At 53.0% G+C, this 19,503-nt stretch overlaps 3 protein-coding genes across 3 annotated transcripts; 2 read left to right on the forward strand and 1 right to left on the reverse strand.

Annotated features, from left to right (window-relative positions):
* Positions 1-1,394: 1,394 nt before the first annotated feature.
* J4E88_003957 (uncharacterized protein) lies at positions 1,395-3,090 on the forward strand (the record flags this gene model as incomplete). The annotated part of the gene is made up of 3 exons (XM_049397605.1): positions 1,395-1,583; positions 1,637-2,002; positions 2,056-3,090. 3 exons carry the CDS (start codon positions 1,395-1,397, stop codon positions 3,088-3,090), a joined length of 1,590 nt encoding a protein of 529 aa, XP_049256993.1.
* Positions 3,091-10,801: 7,711 nt separating this feature from the next.
* J4E88_003958 (uncharacterized protein) lies at positions 10,802-11,542 on the forward strand (the record flags this gene model as incomplete). The annotated part of the gene is made up of 1 exon (XM_049397606.1): positions 10,802-11,542. The coding sequence occupies one exon, from the start codon at positions 10,802-10,804 to the stop codon at positions 11,540-11,542; it is 741 nt and encodes a 246-aa protein (XP_049256994.1).
* Positions 11,543-17,354: 5,812 nt separating this feature from the next.
* Positions 17,355-19,051, reverse strand: J4E88_003959 (uncharacterized protein; the record flags this gene model as incomplete). The annotated part of the gene is made up of 3 exons (XM_049397607.1): positions 17,355-18,389; positions 18,446-18,811; positions 18,863-19,051. 3 exons carry the CDS (start codon positions 19,049-19,051, stop codon positions 17,355-17,357), a joined length of 1,590 nt encoding a protein of 529 aa, XP_049256995.1.
* Between the last annotated feature and the right edge of the window lie 452 nt (positions 19,052-19,503).

Raw genomic sequence — 19,503 nt, forward strand, 5'->3', positions numbered from 1 at the left:
TGGATTCGTGAGTAGAGAGAGTCATGACAGTAAATCTAAAGAATGAAAGGGTAGTGCCAACTGGATGGGCAACGTACTGGCGAGGAAGGGACGCCCAGGGTAGACAATGGGGTCTGTTGCTACAAACAGTGCATCCAGCATCAGGTATAAGAGTCGTCCGACATCCTGCTTGACCGCGCCAGCGGTACAGTGGATCTCAACGTACCAGAATCCTGGTGCATGGATTGCAGCCTCATGTCGCGGCAACTTTGATTGCAATAGCAGGAAGGAAGAGGCACAGCTGACCGAACTTTCAGTGCGTGTCGCCGCGCCATGTTTGGTGGATCCATGCTCTTAGCGTAGCAAAAGCTTGATGCGAACTGTTCGTCCTGAAATGCTCTCTGGGCGGCGTGTCGCACACATTGCTTATTCATTTTCTGAATTTATAAGCGACAGTTAGAGGGCATGCATTCATCGGTGGACGTCTGGAAGCCTATCTCCCTGCCCTGACCTAACTCTAGATGTCAGGGGGTAACTTGTCGGCGTTGACAGGGCCGGGGCTATCGAATAGCTAATGAGGCTTGCCACGAGCTTACCGCCCGGGACAAGAGCTGGAAGCTGCACCTGCCTGATATACGCTAGTTGTAACCATATGATGCGAGTGTAGCGAAAGGATCGAATCCAGAGTACGGACAAGAAACTTGTGGTGATGGACGATGGATTGAAGGATTCCTGGAGGACCGATAGGTAGGTTCACCCGCAGACCGTGCCGCAACGCCAAGCCGCGCTAGTGGCGGAGCACGGAACCGAGCCGTCCCAACCCGATTTCCATCTCTCTTTGCATCAACATTTGCAGTTCGATTGCTTGCCTCCCTTACAGAATGCGTCAACTAACTGTCTTGGATCCGACAATGGGCGGAAGAGATGCACTTTAGATGCGTATCGTTCCAAGCGCTCGACAAGACATCTCTCGAAGAAGAGGGGCTCAGTGCCCAAGATCAAAAGTGCAATCCCTTCAAAGTTAGCCAGGCATACAAGTCGCACCATCTAGGTACAGGATCCTGCAGGGACTGTGCTTGCTCCTTACTTCCGCGAGGCAATATGTGCGACTTGCATACTGTGGGCATCTCGGTTCGCGGCCTGCCGCCCGTCACCTGCAGAAGTAACGATCTGAAACCTCGCGATTGGACAATTTATATGATCTCACTAACACGCGCTGTACATCGCATAGAAAACGCGCAACGGCGTTTCTAGACCCGTAAGAGCCGTCTCATTACTCGCCCTGGGGGCTCCGCGGGTTTGGATACGACTACAAAAGGCTTGTCTCCTGCGATCGATGGCCTGTCCTTTCACATATAGGCCGCAGAAGTTCCGATCTTAATCCCTTGGGTGCGCGGCTATTTACTTCAGCGGTCATGAAGCTTTTCCATCAACTATGCGTTTGCGCTCTTGCGGTGGCAGCTGGAGCATCAACTCAGGATGTCTTCGAGCCGGCTGACTTCAATGTGACGGAGGCTCTTATTGACAACGGCATCAACGTGTCTACCATCTCCGCCTTGGCTGGTCTGGCGGCCAGATCCTCCTTGAAGGGCTGCTCCATTGCCGTAGGTTTCATTTACCCAATCTTACCCATCTTCCGCTAATTAGCTTCGGAAAGTGCAACTCCCTCAAGCTCGTTTTTGGAGCGGCCAAGGTATCCAGCGCTGCGCCAACAACATACTGGTCTATACAGCAGCTCGAAGTCGAACCCCACTGCACATTCAAGCCTAGTACCGCCCTGGATGTCTCGAGCCTAGTACTGATCGCACGTCTCACAACATGTCCCTTCGCAGTCAAGAGCGGAGGCCATGCGGCCTTTCCCGGCGCATCTAGCATCGAAGGTGGCATCACTGTCGATATGGTCAACCTGAACCAAAAGAAACTCTCTACGGACAAGAAGACTTTTACCGTCGGCCCTGGGAACCGATGGAAGGAGGTATACGACTACCTGACGCCCTACAATCTTGCCATTGTTGGTGGACGAGTAAGTCGAATGATGAAATTCAATACCTTGAGTTCGTTACTGATGCCAAATAGGCGGCATATGTCGGAGTCGGCGGACTCACGCTCGGCGGAGGTATCAGTCACCACACCAACGAGTACGGCTTAGCTTGTGACAACATTGCCTCATATGAGCTCGTCACCGCTTCGGGTATCATCCTTACTGTGAGCCAAAAGACTCTCCCAGACCTCTATTGGGCCCTTCGCGGCGGCGGCAACAACTTCGGCGTGATCACGGCGTTCAACTACGAAACCCTACCTCAAGGTCTTATGTTTGCGAGCAAACGCCAGTACAACGCAACTTACGCGCCTGCCCTGTTCGACGCGTTTGGAAACACAGTTGAGGCAGCTGAGACCGATACCAAGGCCGCCCACTTTGTTGCCGTCGCTTACTCTCGTGGCGTCAAGATTGCATCGACTGAGTACGAGTATTTCGAGCCGGTCGACCCAGCGAACCCACCCGCTATACTGAAGGAATACCTCGCATTGCCTCCACTCACCGACAACACCCGTAATTGCAGTCTGGCCGACACAACCCCTGGTCTCAGCCAAAGCATGCCAGACGGCTTCCGCACGACTATGTGGTCCCAGTCCTTCAAGTTAAACACAGAGTTGATGAAACTTATGACAGATCATCTTTTCGAGATCGCGCCGGGTATCCCCGTTGGTTCGCCCAGTGTCACGTTTCAAGCCTTCAGCAAACCCGCCATTGCAGCCATGCAGAAAAAGGGCGGCAATGCGCTGGGTCTTCGGCCAGAAGACGGTCCTCTATTCCACGCCCTCTTCTACCTGTCTTGGACAGACGAAAAGGATGACAAGGTGGTCTTGAAAGCGGCGCAAGACTTCCTGAGCGCATCAGTTGCCATGGCGAAGGAGCTGGGTGCGTATAATGACTACATGTACATGCCTTATAGTAGTCCCTACCAGCCTGTCATCTCGGGCTACGGCGCGGATAATGTGGCGAGGCTGAATAAGGTCTCGAAAAAATACGATCCGAGTGGGGTGTTCCAAGACTTGCAGCCGGGATACTTTAAGCTTGATGGTGGGGCACCGTACGGCCAGGTTGTGTAGGAACACCATAGTACATTCTGATCGACAATGCATGATATGCGTGCACTCATGCTGCGAAGCCCATAAGGGTAGTAGTGTCGACTGAACGATGCATTTTGTCATGCCTATTGGGTTGGCTGCCTCAGCCTTGTCATACCCTCATCTGACAGACCACTACCGCATGGTCATGTTGTCTGGGCGGCACGTGTGTGCTGCCTCAGTCTTACCACATATCAGTTCGTCTCAGCGGTGCTGCTCCGCTATTTTTGAACGAAGAATCACATTCAATCTCGATGCTAATGAGAAATGCTAACAACTAGTCCACGTATTTTCCCACGTCACCGCGCTTCCTTGTACTAATTTGCTTCACAACAATCGCAGAAGGGAAACTCGTCCTTGCGCGATGGTATTTACGCTTAAATCTGACATGCTCATACGTAGCTGCTGAACACGTCACTTTCCACATGCGGATGCATGGCGCAGCAGGCAGCGCTACACCTCACGTGGGTGGCGCCCGAACTTCAAAACCCCGCAAGATTGAGTTCAGCCTTCTTTCCTCATTTCGCGTCTCACCGTCCACCCTGACTTCTTCGACGATGGCACACCGACTATAACGCTACCGTGCGCAGATCGCGTTGTGTTACCTCCCGTCACGATGGCGCGTGAACCGGAGCCGCTCGAGCGTGTGCGCGCGTTAGTTTGCGAGCCTTGCTGGGTGAATTGCTTCGATACGGAGGGGTTTGAGAAACTAGGGCGCGGTGATATTGATGAGTTCAAATACGACGTGAGTCTTGCACGCGATTACTCTGATACAAAGCGTTTTTGAGTTGCGGTTACAACAATCCCAAGATTGACCACAACACCGAATGAATACAATGGTGCTGACCCAGCTGTTGAATTAGATGACTCACCAGAACCTTCAAGCAGGCAGTCGGACTGGATGCACGTGGTGTTCGTTGGCCGACCTAGTCTTTCCCTGGTTTTCTATGTCTGCGCAGACCTATGAAATCAGGTTGAACGCAAACTCTAGGCATGTCATCACGCCACCAGGCAGTAACTTCTACGAATGTCACATTGAAAACAAGCTGAAGGAGTCTAAGTACCACGCATTACTTGAATTCTTCACTGAACACGATAACTTTGCCGCCCAACAAGTAACCGCTCGAGATGTGGATAGAAATGTGACGCCATCGAAAACGTCTTCCCAGATCTCAAGGTGGCTTCAGGAATGCGTTCAACATCCATGCTGTCCTCGGCAAACAGATGTTCCTCTCCCCACACGTCTCATTGATGTAGCGACAGCAAGGATCTGTGATACGAACGGAGCTTTCGACAAATTTGTGGCATTGTCATATTGTTGGGGATCTGGGTCGCAAATGCAACTGCGGTCGGACACTATCGAGACGCTGATGCAGCACATGGACTTCAATGATCTACCTCAAACTATCAAGGATGCTGTCCTTATCACGCGTTCACTCTCTATTCGCTATCTTTGGGTATGTTGTGCACTCCCATCCTATCGTACCTAGGGATTTCTAATGAGGCCATACTAGGTAGACGCGCTATGTATAATTCAAGATGATGCGGAAGACAAAGCCCGCGAGATCGGGTCCATGGCCAGGATATATAGCAATGCTTATATTACGATCCTGGCTTCCAGTGCAAGCGACGCGGCCCACGGATTTCTTGCACATCGTGATGAAGTCAGGGCTCCTAACGCGCGAATACCGTTCCGAATAGCGCCGAACCGATTCGGGAGCATCATCGCTCGGCAGCATCCTGAACATTCGTCTATTGTCAAACATGTGGACCCACTGAGTACACGGGCATGGGCATTACAGGAACAGATGATGGCTAGTCGAATACTGGCCTACACTAATCATACGTTAGAATGGCGATGTGCATCAAGTATGAGGAGTTTGAACGACTCATTAAACGTGGATACCCGGGATGCTCGAGTGCCAAAGTTGATCTCCCAGCTTAGCACCGACCCAGAGGACGCTCTTTCGGAGTGGTTCCGGATCATTGAAGATTATTCGTGTCGAAGCATGTCCATACAAAGCGACAAGTTGCCCGCCATAGCGGCCTTGGCGGAGAAATTTGCCTCAGTTCTCGGGCAGTACCATGCTGGGCTCTGGCGCTACCGTCTCATCACGCAGCTGTGTTGGCGTCCAGGATTTAGTCCACAAAAACGACATGCCGGCGACCCGTACAGAGCGCCATCGTGGTCTTGGGCTTCCGCTGGCTGGATGTTTCTGCTGTGGAGAGATAAAGTGCGGGACTGTTGCAGCTTGGTATCGGTGGAATCCCTTCCCAAGAACGCAAATGTTCCATATGGAGAAGTAGTCCACGCTTCAATCAAAATCTCTGGAAAGGTGATCATTGCCAGCGTCACAGAAACATGGTCGTGGGTCGCGACGTGTACGGTTATCCATTCTAACAGTAGGTTGACGGAACCCGCGTTACAAAGATTCTACAAGACCTATTTTCACCAAGCCACCAAGGATGAAATTCCTCGCCGGGGCTCGCTACCTCGCACGCGAATTTGGTGGGATCACGAAGAATTTCGTAGTGACCCTTTGATTGTTCGTAAGTTTCACCAGCTTTGACACCTTCTTTCAAACAACTAATGGCAGATATTCGTCTGTTTAGTGCTACTGGCACTACGACGCGAATGGCTCTTCCCGGATGATGATCGCGTGCAACACTGCCAGGGTCTCATTCTAATCCCGGCCGGGCCAGGCATTGTACGAAGGATTGGCGCGTTCGAGCACCTCCCTGGACATTTCATAGACGACGTTGTGGAACAAGAGATTACTATCGTGTAACGGAACAATCGATGGCTTGGACTTCAGCGAGTAGCACACGCAAGCTGTCGACCAAAACGCACATTTCGTTAGAGAATCGCACGCAGACACAGTAGATTGCAATACCAATGCATTAACCGCCGCAGCATGGTTCTTCTGTGGACAGTGCATGAAAGAATGTGCCACGTAGCTCTGACATGGTGATTTCGTAGAGAGAAGCGGTGAGCGTATATGTTTGTGAGCGAGTCAGTTATACAACGATTGCGCCGAAGGAGGAAAATATTGTCATGCCTCGTAAAGCACGGCAAGAAGCGGAAGCAACCCGTACGTCATGGTAACGAACCTCAGCGCCATCAGCCAATATGAGCCATGTCAATGTGAACCCATCTTCTCTAAACCTTTTAGCACAGCCCTCCCGGCATCACAAACATCGCAAAGCGCAAAAAAGTCCCATCTTCCAAAAAAAAGCTAAGAATGAGTATGATTTCGCTAGTTTCGCTATGCAGTGCAACTGAATGCTTTCGCTCTTTCTAAATGTAGTAACACCCAAAAACACCTCCTCAATCAAACAACAACAGCCAAACAAAATAAACGCCGCGGTCCAGTTTTCCCAAGTCCAGTCAATTCGTATCATTAGTTCGTAGCAGGTGATTGCTGTTGATATCACATCCGTTCGTCGTTCCATTGGCAGCGCCTCTGCTCTATTGACTCCTCCAGCGTTCATTACGTTCGGCGGCGTGGTAGTCGTCGCATCTTCAAGACTCGTTCGTGGGGCTGGTGGGGTTGGAGAAGTTGGGTGTGGCAGGTGCAGAGTAAGTCTGGGTAATGGGTTCGCAGACGTTGCGGTGGGTCTTCCAGTCGGACTTTTGGCAGTTGCGGTCGCAGTAGTAGGCTGCCTTGCAGCGGGAGCAGCGGCGGCGAGCGGGTTCGCCGGAGCATGTTGTACACGCTGTTTGCATGTTAGCATCAAGGCCCTAGCATCATGTAGTTTGTATGAAGTGAAGTGGTGTTGTAGTGCGAGGCCAGTAAGGCGGCCGGCGATAATTGTGGGATAAAGTGGAGCGCCACATGCGCACTAATGCAGCCCAGCGAATCAAATCGGGTTCCTGCATCGCGCCACATGGGAGCTGGAGATAGGAGTCCAAACTTACGTTTGCTGTTGAATGCGCCGTTTAGGCTTTCGGTGCTGGCCATCGGACGCAGGGAATGGAAGAGTTCGGGTCGGTTGAATGCAGGGAGTGGTGAGGTGGTCGCTGGTGGTGTGGCTTGCGATGCGACAGAGCCGTCAGAGGACCGTCTCGGAATGTCTAGTTTGCAAAGTTAGTATGCATCGCAATAGCGGTTTCAAAGTCTGCAATTGCAACTTCGAAAAGGACTCCAACATACCACTCTGCGCGCTATCCCGCCTGTCCATTATGGAATGTCGACCAGTGTTCACCGCTCCATTGCCATCGCCAAGACTGGACGTAAACACATTCAAACACACGCTTCGGGGTGGCATTTCTCCTTCTCTTTCTGTTTCGCAACGTCGTTTTCCTTTCAAGCAACCGGTCAAGGGCAAGGTGTTCTAGAAAAGAAAGAATTAGGAGAATAGAAGGGATGTCTGGTATTTCAAGCAAAAATGCGGTCGCTGCGCTCCTGCAAAGTTTCGCTGAAAAGCGGTGTGAGGTGTGGAAGCACAGATCGCAAACTAGCCCAGGAACAGGCTAAGGCTTACCGTTCCGCTGAAACGCGCGGTCATGTGTCTCAGCCTTGGGTATCAATTCACCGTATCATCTTGGAGATGGAGGTCTTCTCTTGCATCTTCTGTGCATTGTGTGGTTGTTGCAGTGCGCTGAGGCTTGAAAATGGTGGTTGTAGTTCACGTTGCGCGACTTTGCTCCGATCATCGCGGGATCTGCAAAAGAAATCTCCGACTGTCTGGAGCGCGATTGAGTTTGAAAAGCAAGCAGCTCGATGCACATCCCCATTAACGGAAACGGCGAGACCGCCAGTTTGTGGGGTAGTCAGCGGCTGACGGTCCCCGTGGAAGCTTTGCGTGTACATGTCAGCAACAAGCTGATCAGGTATTGAGTGTTCGCTGTTCATCTACAATCAACGCTGGCGCGACAGTAGTTGCTTTTGCCAAACGCAAGGGTGATGCCGGACGCGATGGCGATTGAGGACCCCTATTTCCAGCTTGACACTACTGGTCTGCCTGGAGATCGTCACAACGCCCGCATGCCGCGAAGTCAATTTCAGCTGACCTTGAGCTGCCGTTCACCGTGTTCGTTGTTCGAGAGAACAGGTTTGTGCTGATGAAAGGCCCAGCAACCGGTGAACTTGGTAAGCATTGCCGCTTACTACGGGAACAAGTCAGCTTCAGGTCTGGAAAAGATAAGAGAATCGCGAAGTATTGCCGAATTGATCGCCTCTATCGCCAGTATCCAGTCGATTTAGTAAGCGCCACGTCCGAAAGTCAAGTGGTACGTGATGTCGTGCGGATGAAAGGGTGCGCACGTGACTGACCCGCTTCGCGTGGTCCCACAATCTTATCTGGACCCTCCTGCACTTGTCAGTTCAAATGCGGCTAGAGGGTGTTATTAACCACTCAAACCAATACTGCATACGGTTCCAGACTTAGAGATGCTAGCGTACATACGCTTGCTCATGTCACGAGGTACGTTGAATGCGAAGACACATGTCAAGGCCAGCTTCTAAAAGCATTGAGTGAGCGAGAGGTCACGCCAGTCGACTGGATTATTGGGCACGCCAGCGTTCCGACGATATCCATCGCCTGGTAATTCATCCTCAGCTATGACGGCGACTTGTTGCCTAGTCTCTGGTAACGCAGATTCATCGAGGGCTTGATCCAGACCACGGCAGACCTACTCGTATCAGCTGATCACAAATAACGGAGGATGTTTGGGCATGTTAGGAAAATGAAGCAGTGGAAGGACACTCCAGCGACGTGCGCATCGAAGCTTGTTTGCCGTAAGGCAACTGAGACAGTTCACAAGGAGCGACGGAGCGTTCCATCCTCCGAAGTACGATATGTGGAGACAACGATGCCGTAATTCCTAGGCTTCGTAAGACGCCTCTGTGGCGCCATGGTATGGCGTATTTCTGGATATCGGATGCTAGTGGCTTCTGGTCGCCATGCATGGTAGCCTTGGAAGAGGGTCTTGATATGGCATGGAGGAGCTTACGAGATGGGGGAATGACGACTGGAGTTTCTATCGTGTAACTAGCGGCATTGTGTGGCGGTGCAGAGCCGACGAACCGGTGTTTGCGGCTGTCATGATGAGCGACATGGCGCTAGAAGCCATTAAATCTCCGGCCAAGGCCAGTGACTTGATCATGTGCCACTAGAAGATACCTACAAGCGGGACTGTGAGTCTGATGGCTTGGTCCGACATACGGGGCGAGCCGACTGTCGAGTCGCAGTCGGAGTCATAGGAAAGCGCCAAGAGAGACACCGAGAAGTGCCAAACGGGGCACATTTGACTCACCGTTGGCAAAATTGAGCGACAGCCAGGTGTGAAACTTGACTTCTCAGGGGCCTGTCCACGTGTTTCTCGCGATGAAACACTTCCGCTGTATACCGAAGGATACATTGGTAACCAGGGCCTGCTCAGCTCGGTGGGGCGGGTGCGAACTGCTGTACCAACGCGCCGATAGTGAAAAGAGTCACCAGAGAGCCCAATTGACGAATGACGAGGTGTCAAACTCCGGTCAACCAGAATGAGAAGAGCTAATAAATCGGTGGGTGCGTAGCGCTATGCACGTTGTTCGGCAAGCGTCGAGTAACAGGGTGTCTGATGAGTCTTTCGCAGACACGCAAACAATTTGCATGTTCGGCGCCCTCGACTGGCGCACATTGAAGGGCGTAGACCCTTTAGCACAGCCCTAGATGAGGTGTTGTGGGTCTTGTCGTGGTTGCAGCCGCCGGTCTGTAGCATGCCAGCCACGCAAAGTGCAATTTTGCAGCGATTCGCACAGTCGCACAAGGGCTTCAACAGCCACTCTGCGCTGTGCATTAGTTGACAGATGGGTTGCGGGAGGTTGTGGCTATGCGCGAACCTGTGTAGCGGTGAGATTGTGGGAGTGCTGCGCAAATGAGAAATCGATGGTGGGGAGAAAACAAGTCTAGGCCGGATTGGGTGTGGCTGATGCCTCGAGAAACAGGCAGCGACCACCCGCCCACCCCTCAACACCCTGCGAACGCGGCCAGCGACATGAGGCGCAGCGTCGAATAATCAGACCCCATCCACGGAAGCGGCCGACCTTGTTGGAGAGACAGCATAGGTGTTCTCTCTGCCCGACTGGACACGTTGACGGGCGCCAGGAGTCGGTGCGGCGGGTGCTGGCACTGCTGGACCCATCCTCCGACAGCAGTGCGCGAAGCGACAGCTCACCATCGCCAATGACAGCGCCCTCGAGCAGCGGCCGTTGGCGGCCCTCTGACTGACGAAACATGCGTCTAGCGGCGGTTCCCAAGACATCGTCGTCATGCACGGATCGAAAGGAACATTTCAAGTCACCGCCCTCGCTAGCCGGCCATGGCCCCCCCAGTCTGGGCACTAGGAGCAGCTAACCTAGCCCTGCTGATGGGCGCAGGCAACCCTGGCCTAGCTCAGGCTTCCACCCACACCCTGGGCATGCGGCCTCTGTACAGAGACAAGACATATATTCCATGGCACCCGCACCCACCATGGCCCCTCCATTCATACCAACTCACTCCAGACGACGACGACCTGCTATCTACATAACAACCAGTCTTCGCCATCCCATAACGACCAAAGTCAACCAACGCTCAACAACACTACACCAATATCACCCTCCCACCCGGGAGTGACTTCGCTACCATTCCGTACCTTGGCAACAACGTCACAACGGCTTACCCCAAGTCCATCCTGAAGAACTCACCCCCTTCATCGCCCAAGATGCCTTCCGCACGCACAAACCAGCCTACCATCGTTCACTCGCGGCCTTCCACGGCCAAGAAGGAGCGCGTGGTCGGCTTCTACGAGGACCCTGTCGACTCTTTCTCCCGCCCCGTCAACACTGCTGAGAGCTGGGCCGCCTACCACTTCGAGATGCACGCCAGGAAGTGTGCCTACTGCCACAACCCTTACGAAGTCCACCGCAACCACGAGCAGCTCTGCGACGTCGGCCACAGTCTCGCTCAACAGGTCGCTCGCTACATCTACCAGAAGTCCGATGGAGCCACCTACTCAACTGTCGAGGAAGACAACAAGCTCGTCCGTGTAGAGATCCCCGCCGGCTACATCGAGGTCTGCAGCCTCCTCAGGGCCATTGAGCGTAGCATCCGTCACCGATCCCGCAAGCCATTCGTCTCCATGGACCGCAGCTACTACGTTGCCCCCCGCACAGCACCCGCCTCTCCCCGACGAAGCCACTCCGTCAAGGTTGAGCAAGAGCCAAAGACCAAGAAGTCATCATCACGACGCAACAGCGAAATCGTCGACTGGCCACAGCACTCCACCAGCCGGCCGAAGCGTCCACTCGCCGAGATCAGCAACACTCCCAACTCCAAGCGCGGGTCGCTCTACGAGGAGGAAGTGGCTAAGCAGCGCCGGGCTGCTAAGCACTACGCTGTCGAGGTCCGCGAGCCATCATCACGCGACATCCGCGAGCACCGGTCGTCTGGCTACTACCGATGAATGATGACTTGAAGACTTTGTTTGCGCCTTACGAACTACGACTTATTGAGTAATACGATACCCACAATACCATCTACGGCTACGAGGCCTAGCGGCCACGCGGTCAACCGCTCCGATCCCACCACGACGACATCCGCGGGCGGACGCTGCAAAAGCTCCGCGCCGGTGCGCGCCACCGCCAAACACACGTTCATACATGCTTTATCGCACGCCTTGCTTATGCGTTGCTTATACATGCTATTGGGTGCTGGAGGAACGACGGTGGAATGATACCTGCAAAGGATCACAGTCGCATGCCTCCACCTTTGCGGTGTTTGAGGAGGGAATGGATGATGCGCTCCAGGGTAATGGACCCTGGATGATGCGGAGGAAACTTGGAATGACGTTAATGGGCTGAGACTAGAGGGTCTGGCTAGATAGCTAATAATGGAGACATCTCCTCATCACTCAACATCACTGTGCCATCATGAAGTGACTTTGCCACATTACCCAAGAATAATACTCACATCATTTCTACACCAGTCTAGAATATCTTTGCGACAGACAACTACAAGATGCGCTCCGATAGCGCAAGTCTTGCTCCACACACACAGAATCCGACAGAAGCACGCTACTCTGAAACAGTCACACACAAGACCTCTCGAACCAACAATGACTCCTACAAGACACACACCTCGGCTGCTCCCCTCTGGCTCTTCCCTTTGTTACGCCTGAGACACGACCAATCAGACCCCAGGGCAGCCAGCAACACCTTGTCTTATCTCCAGCCAAGTTTCCCATCATGTGGCCAGGAATATATTGATCGCCGGCGCCGGATACGAGTGCGTGAACACCCTCTCTAACCAAGATTTCCGCGCGTGTGTGCGAATGGACCCTGATGTCTGCCTGGCGTCGCAAGTACCCTCCCTTATCGCCCGGCGAGGTAAGTGGGTTTCGATACACCCTCCTGGAGTATCAAAGTGAGACTTGCATTTGCGCAACTGCTAGTGTATTCCAAGGTTGCGCAAACATGTCATTCCGTCTCGGTTGAATTCAAATGTGTAATACTGAGCCACAAAGCCACCTTTCTTACATACATGACCTCAGCCCCCGTATGAAACCAGGACGACATCATCGTCAGCTGGACTGGGGCCCTGGTCGGATGTTTCTGATGACAGTCGGGATGCTGGGGGTCGTTTGCCCATGACGTCTTATCGTCAAGGTTCACGACGGCAGAATTCTGATCTTCGTCAGGGAGGATTCCAAGGTTGCGATGCGGGGCAATGATGGCAGACGTCAGGGTCCAGGCAGGAATCTTGGAATCTCACACGGGACGATGGGAGTCAAGGGTCTGCCAAGTTGGGGGCGGGCGATGGATGTACCGTGATCGGTGGTGTTCGAGAATACGTCTACTGTGATGGTTGCCTTGGTAGGATATTACTAAGAGTGGCCTGGAAGGCTGGTAGCGATGGAATGTGGTGTTGCGGGGTACTTGCGCTGCACGGCAGCCGGCAGATAGGCAGCGGCCTCGCCGGCTGTGCTCGATCTTCAGCGCCGTCTGCCACAACCAGAACTCAATAGAAATTCTCGCCACTACCAAAAATACAACCCTGAAGCCAACGGCGATATTGCCACAACTCGAAGGATCTCAATAGTAGGAGCCTCACGACAATAGTAACTGTCTCGCTTCTTCCCGCGACACGAAGATCGAACGAGAATGTACGAACGTTATTGCGCGTCCGCCGCAGAACGACCGAGTTAGCAATATCGGACGTCACATATCGTCAGCACCTGTTTGTCATCGAGCGATGGTGGAAAGAGTAGACTGCAAACCTCAGGAGACATGGAGAATTGATGAGCTGCACTTCGCACTGTCCAGCCCAAAAGGCCCCGCCAACCCCTCATACTAGCCAGACCTGATAGCGACATCTACAATCCAGAACACTTCTCCATCTTTATCGCGCATTGACAACTGTCCCAATATCGCGGCAGCTATCTGTTCTGATCAAGGACGTTCCCGACTGCACATCCCCAGACACCGTGGGTGATGCCGGTAACCGCACTCGAGCCAGCCCCCAGCCCCACCCTGTCTATAATCAGGATGAGCTCGTCACTGGCCAGACCAGCACAACAACGACAGTTCAACGAATGCGCGACTCCATCATGGATAATTGTCGATTGCATATGATATGCATATTCTTATTCTCCAGTGGAGCAGGCCGCGACTCCATTGTCACCGGTCAATATGCAGCTAGCCCTCTAGTCTTCGTCGTAGTAGGTGCAGCGCGCATGCATTGCAGCCTCACCGGTCAACCAGAACGAGTACCTGCACGAAAACCCACAGCACGCCCGGTCTCGAATCAACCATATCATCACGCTCCTGCATCGACGGAGCTGCCCGTGTCAGTGTTTCAGGACAAAAGCAGTGCGCAAGCTGTATTGCCAGCTCACCAGCTCCCCCGCATTTACCAGGAGCTGCCCTTTGCCCATCCGGCGAGGCTGGTCTTGCTGGCCAACGTGTCTAGCTGGATTCCCGTGTTCGTCGACTCACACAGAAACAGCGCCAGCGCCAATATTCACCCTCGTCCGAACCCAACCTCATCCCAACCACCCGATCCGATATGCTTCCCCACAGTCCAATACTTTAGTATTTTCTAATGTAGTCCGGTGCAAATGTCAACGTGTCGACCTCGCTTGCTGGGGTCCTGCCCCCGAGGAGTCATAGCGGCCCTGCCCAACTGTGGACTTTGGTGGTCAATCTTCGCCTGCTATGGGGCTGTAGCCGAGTATTGATGGGTACGTCGCTGAGTTGGACAGGGCTACGCTGGTCGCAGGTACTGGCAGAAAAAGTGTAGGTGATTGGGCAATGGCTTGGTCGAAGAGGTAGGTGTTCGGTGGTCGATGCGTGGTGGTTTGTCGCATGTCCGCGTGTTGCGGGAAGCTGTCGTTCGGTGGGTGGTGGTGGGTGAGGCGCAGCACCGCGTTCACAGGGCTGAGCCATCAGATTGTCGTCCAAGGCGTCAAGCCACTGGTTCGATGCATGACCACCGGTCAAAACACCATCGCACCTGATCCTGCGGCTGATGAGAAATCGATAGCAAACACACGAAGACGGCGCCCTCCGACACGCATTTGTAATTCGTCAGCCGCAACGCGCCCATCTCCCCATCGTCAAAACGGCAAATGCGACAACCCATCTCAAGACCTCCTCCCTAGGGGCCAAGTCTCGTATTACCGCCTAGTCTCAGGTACCGCCGCCGCGCCAGCGCCAGCCTTATGGCCCCCATCCCATCGCGCCATCGCATCCTTCCTTCCTTCCTCCCGTCGATTGCAAAAATAGCCCCCCGACGTTCATGCGCCGCTTGCTGCGCCGCCTCCATGTCTGTTTCGACATCAAACATTTTGCTGGGCCAATCGCAACACGCTTTTCTGCCAGACATGGGTTCGGTTCCTGAGATGTGCGAAGGCGCCAGGTACGCGTGGTTAGGGTCGGTTAATTGGGCTGCAGGCGCTGGGGTAGAATGCGTGGGTGGTATGAGGATGGGGCTGGGGGAGTTGGGGGTTGAGACAAGAGAGGTGGAATGACGATGATGGTAGTGTGGGTAAGGGAGAGGTGTGGGGTTGCCTTGGATGCTGATGTGGACAGATTGACAAGCTCTCGTTGGAGTATACTCGGATGCTGGCAACGTGCGGATGCTACCTTGGGGCAGGAAGTTTTTCACCCTTATGCGATCACAATGCGCATTCGAACGTCTACCATGCCTTACTACTATGTCTGATATGTGAGAAGCGCCACGCTTGATGTAACAGAAGGATCACTGCGCTCAGTGACGACATAGGCTATGTGAGAAGACCCTGGCGTGCGATGAGCGAAGCTCATACAATCGCACTTGCGGCGCTGCAAACCGCGTAGAGAACACCACTGGGCATGCACGATCAATTAATACCTGCATCCAACGTCCAGCATTCAGCCGGCATGATGGCAAGCTGTGATACTGTACCCGAACCTAGCACCATGTTGTGTTGGAGGCGCTAAGAGATGTTGTATTTGTAATAAGTGCATGTCTACAAGACGTCCTCACTATGAACGGGCAGAACCCCTTAGATGCGCATTTCCAGGTCTTTGATTGCGTTTCAACTCGATGATGCAAGAACGAATGTATTGTGTATATGAACGTGTGTTGTCTAAGTGAGTGTTGGACGCTTCTCTTCAAAGTGCGTATACCTGAGCGTCTCTTAGTTGCGCCATCCCCTACTTACTCTACAGCGTCCTTCCGCAAGCCCCCCTAATTCTTGGCTTGAACCGCGTTTTCTATAGCTAATGGTCCTAAGCAGCTTCGTCGACAGTAATGACACCATCGTTGTTCGTGTCGTGCCTTTGTCAAGTCAACGCCACATCCCATAGCAACAAGAAGAATGTTAGCACTTACTCGTTAAACCACTTGACCCATACCTCACTATCTCCCTTGACCGCCATATACTCCAGATAGCGGTCCAGAGTGATACTGCCCGCACCTTCTGTATCAGCTTCCATGAAAGCTGTCGTGGTAGCGTCCGAACGATCAGCCAGGTCGAATGCCTCGGGAAGGTCCCGTTTCCTGTGACGACAGCCGCCTTTGCAGGCGCAGCAGAATATGTTGCATTTTCCGTATCCGCAGCATGGTGTACTTCGAGTGCCATCCGCACATCGGACGTCGTCGTCGCCGTTGCAGCACGCGGCGGTGGCCAAGGGGAGGAGAACGGTGAGGCATGCGATCCAGGACAAGGACAACATCGTAACTTGGGGAGTCTAGTTTGTGATTGGAGTAATGTGGGTATGATAACGATGCTTTTGGTGTGCGGAGTGATTCTGTTCTTTGTGGTGGAAATCAAGCTCAACGGCGAAGGAAGGACTTTATGCATCTTACGGAGTGAGAATTGCCGTTATGTTATTGTCTTGCAGCGACAAGTCAGTTACCCAGGTAGCCCCACACAACACCTTTTCGTTCAAGGTAAATTGTGTTTAATTTGTTGCTTTGCAGCAACGACCCCAACAGTCAACATGATGGTGCTTCATTTAGGCTGAGTTGTGTTTACTTTATGACATTGCAGCGACGACCTTAAGCAGTCAGCATGATAGTACTTCATCTGCAGTCTTCTGTTGGTACCAAGTGGGCTGTCGATAGATCTATCCTACCGCCCATTGACCTGCAGTTCTTCTCACATGTTGCAGATCTGACGTTCACTCGTATCATTTGAACAGCCTATGTCGTCACTGAGCGGGATACATTGCTTCTCGGAGGTATGGAAACGTACAGCCCATGCGTTCGGGTGCCGTTGTATACCTAGCAGCTTGCTGGGGGATCGTATTCCTGGTCTCCAGACAGAGAGCTACCACTTCTGCTTCGATGCGTTGAGTGGCTTGTAATCTCATTATCGCCATGACGAGTTTGGTAGCTGAGGGGATGGCTTAAATTGGCAATAGTAATATGAAAAGACACAGATTTTAGGCTAAGACAGCTAAGCACTGTGCTCCGCCACTAGCGCTGTCTTAGTATTGCGGCACAGTCTGCGGGCGGGCGGGCCTGTCCGCATGTTCTCCAGGGAACTTTCAATTTACATTCAAATCAAATTCCCACAGACAGTCGAAGTTGTATTCATCGGTTATGCTCAAGCATAACATCCAGCGCAGAGGGGCAGGCGCACATCGTAATATCTTCGCAAGGAATGAAGGTATTCTGCCGGTGTTGGGGCTTCACCGTTGTTAGCTACCCGAATGGCCTCAACCACACACGTGCAAACGTCGCAGAACCCAGAAATATAGAGAATTGTCAGCTCGCTTCATGCGCGCTGTTCAAAGACTCGCACCAAGCGGTGCTTTCCCGTCAAGCTTGAAGTAACCTGGTTGCAGATTCTGGAAAACTTGCATCGGGTCATACCTTTGCGATATAGCCCTTAGTCTCGCCATGTTCTGCTTTCCATACCCAGAAATCACAGGCTCATATCCGCTGCTGTACGGCATGTAGTAGTACCCGTTATCGACACCCAGCTCCCTAGCCATACCCTTGGACGTCTCAATATAGGACTGGGCAGCCTTCATCATTGTTGTGTCGTCGCTAGACTCGTTCCACGCCATATACACCAAGACATGAAAGAACGGGCCGTTCTCGGGATATAACCCGAGGGCGTTACCACCTTTCTTTTGCATCGCTTGTAGTGCTGGCTTAGAGAACGCTTGGAATGCAATGTTCACGGAGACGGCAGGTAGACCAGGTGCCACCTCAAAGAATCTGTCGGTCATCATTTGAATGAGCTCGGCGCTCATTTTGAATGACGCAGACCACATGGAAGTGCGAAAACCAGATGGCATATCGTCGCTTCGGTGTGGCGTCAGATCTGCGAGGGTACTGTTGCTCGTCTTGTCTTGCATGAATGGGATGCTGAGATACTCCCTGGCGATTTCGGGAGGGTTCGAGAGGTCGACTGGGAGAAGGTATTCGAGTTCGGTAAATGCGAGCTGGTAGGTATCGTATGTTGTGAATGACACTACGTGTGCGAGCTTCGTATCTTCTTCGGCATTATTGATGGCGTTCTCGAAAGCAGTGATCAATGCGGGAGTGGTGCTGGGGTCGTGGATACGCATGCCACCCCACATGGGTGGTTGTACAATAGTCTCATAGTGGAAGGTTGTGACAATGCCGAAGTTGTTTCCACCACCGCGGAGGGCCCAGTATAGATCGGGGTAGCGGCTCGGAGACGCGTTGAGGATAACGCCAGACGCGGTAACGACTTCGTAGGACGCGAGGTTGTCGCAGGCAAGACCGTATTCGTTTGTCAAGTCGCTGATGCCTCCACCTAGAGTCAGACCACCAACACCGACGTGTGCGGCCTAGAAGATGTAAGCGCACTTCATGGAGAGTAGTTTGGCGTCCGGATTGAACGTACTCGGCCACCCACTATCGTCAAGTTGTAGGGTGTGAGATACCGGTATGCATCTATCCACCGGTTACCTGGCCCAATAGCGACAGTCTTCTGGTCCGCAGACAGCTTGCGCACGGTGAAGTCTTTCAAGTCAACCGTAATACCTCCATGGATACTGGAAGCACCTGGAAACGCGGCATGTCCACCACTCTTTACCGCAAAGGGGCACTGGGCAAGGCGAGATATCAATACCAAGGATGACACTTCAAGAGTGGCCTTGGGAGTAAAGGTGCAATACGGCACAACGGCGGCTTGTTGGTTCGACCAGTACTCGGCATACTGACCAAGGACAGTCTTTTCTTTACCGTAGACGACTTCGAGCGAGTCACACTGTCGCAGAGATTAGCTCATGCTGCAGAGAGGCACAGCGCCAAAACCTACTGCGACGGAGCAGCCGCTTAAAGACGATCGGATGGCCAGACCCGCCAATTCAGGCATTGCGGAGACGTTGACCCCATTCTGGATGAGGGCTTCGGTTACATTGAAATCAGGGGCTTCGAACGTATCTTGAGCCGACACCCTCACGGTGGCGGCAACGGTACCACAAGCTATCGCCGCGATGAGTTTCATGGTCGAGAGATGAATCGAAAGACTGAGATGGGATCAAGGACGACGTTAGCTGGCCCTTTTACCGTCAGAACTTGACCGCAAATGTACGCTCATGTACGAGTGAGTAGGCAAAAAGTCCGCATGCACCAATATTGGGCGAACGGCTCCAATGCGAGCTTCCGGTCGTGCATTAGTACGCGTTGAAGGAGGTCCCGATCCCACTCATAGGATCGCTTCCCCGGCTCTGGTAGTTTGATAGCCGCTGGCCACGTTCACAGCGCCCGACGGATGACGAAGGTACACTGGTGCCTCCCGCGCGATGAACTTCTGGTACGCTTCCGAGACATAATGGCTATAGAATTCCTGTGAAGCAGCCATAAGGAATCATGCAAGTCGAACGAGTGATTGATGTAGAGATGAGTTGAGTGGGGCGCGCGAGCAGACACGGCAGGTGCGACCTCGGATGGGCGCGT

This window comes from Alternaria novae-zelandiae (genome assembly GCF_023758075.1).
Source record: "Alternaria novae-zelandiae strain BMP 2774 chromosome Unknown scaffold_6, whole genome shotgun sequence".
Classification (NCBI taxonomy): Eukaryota; Fungi; Ascomycota; class Dothideomycetes; order Pleosporales; family Pleosporaceae; genus Alternaria; species Alternaria novae-zelandiae.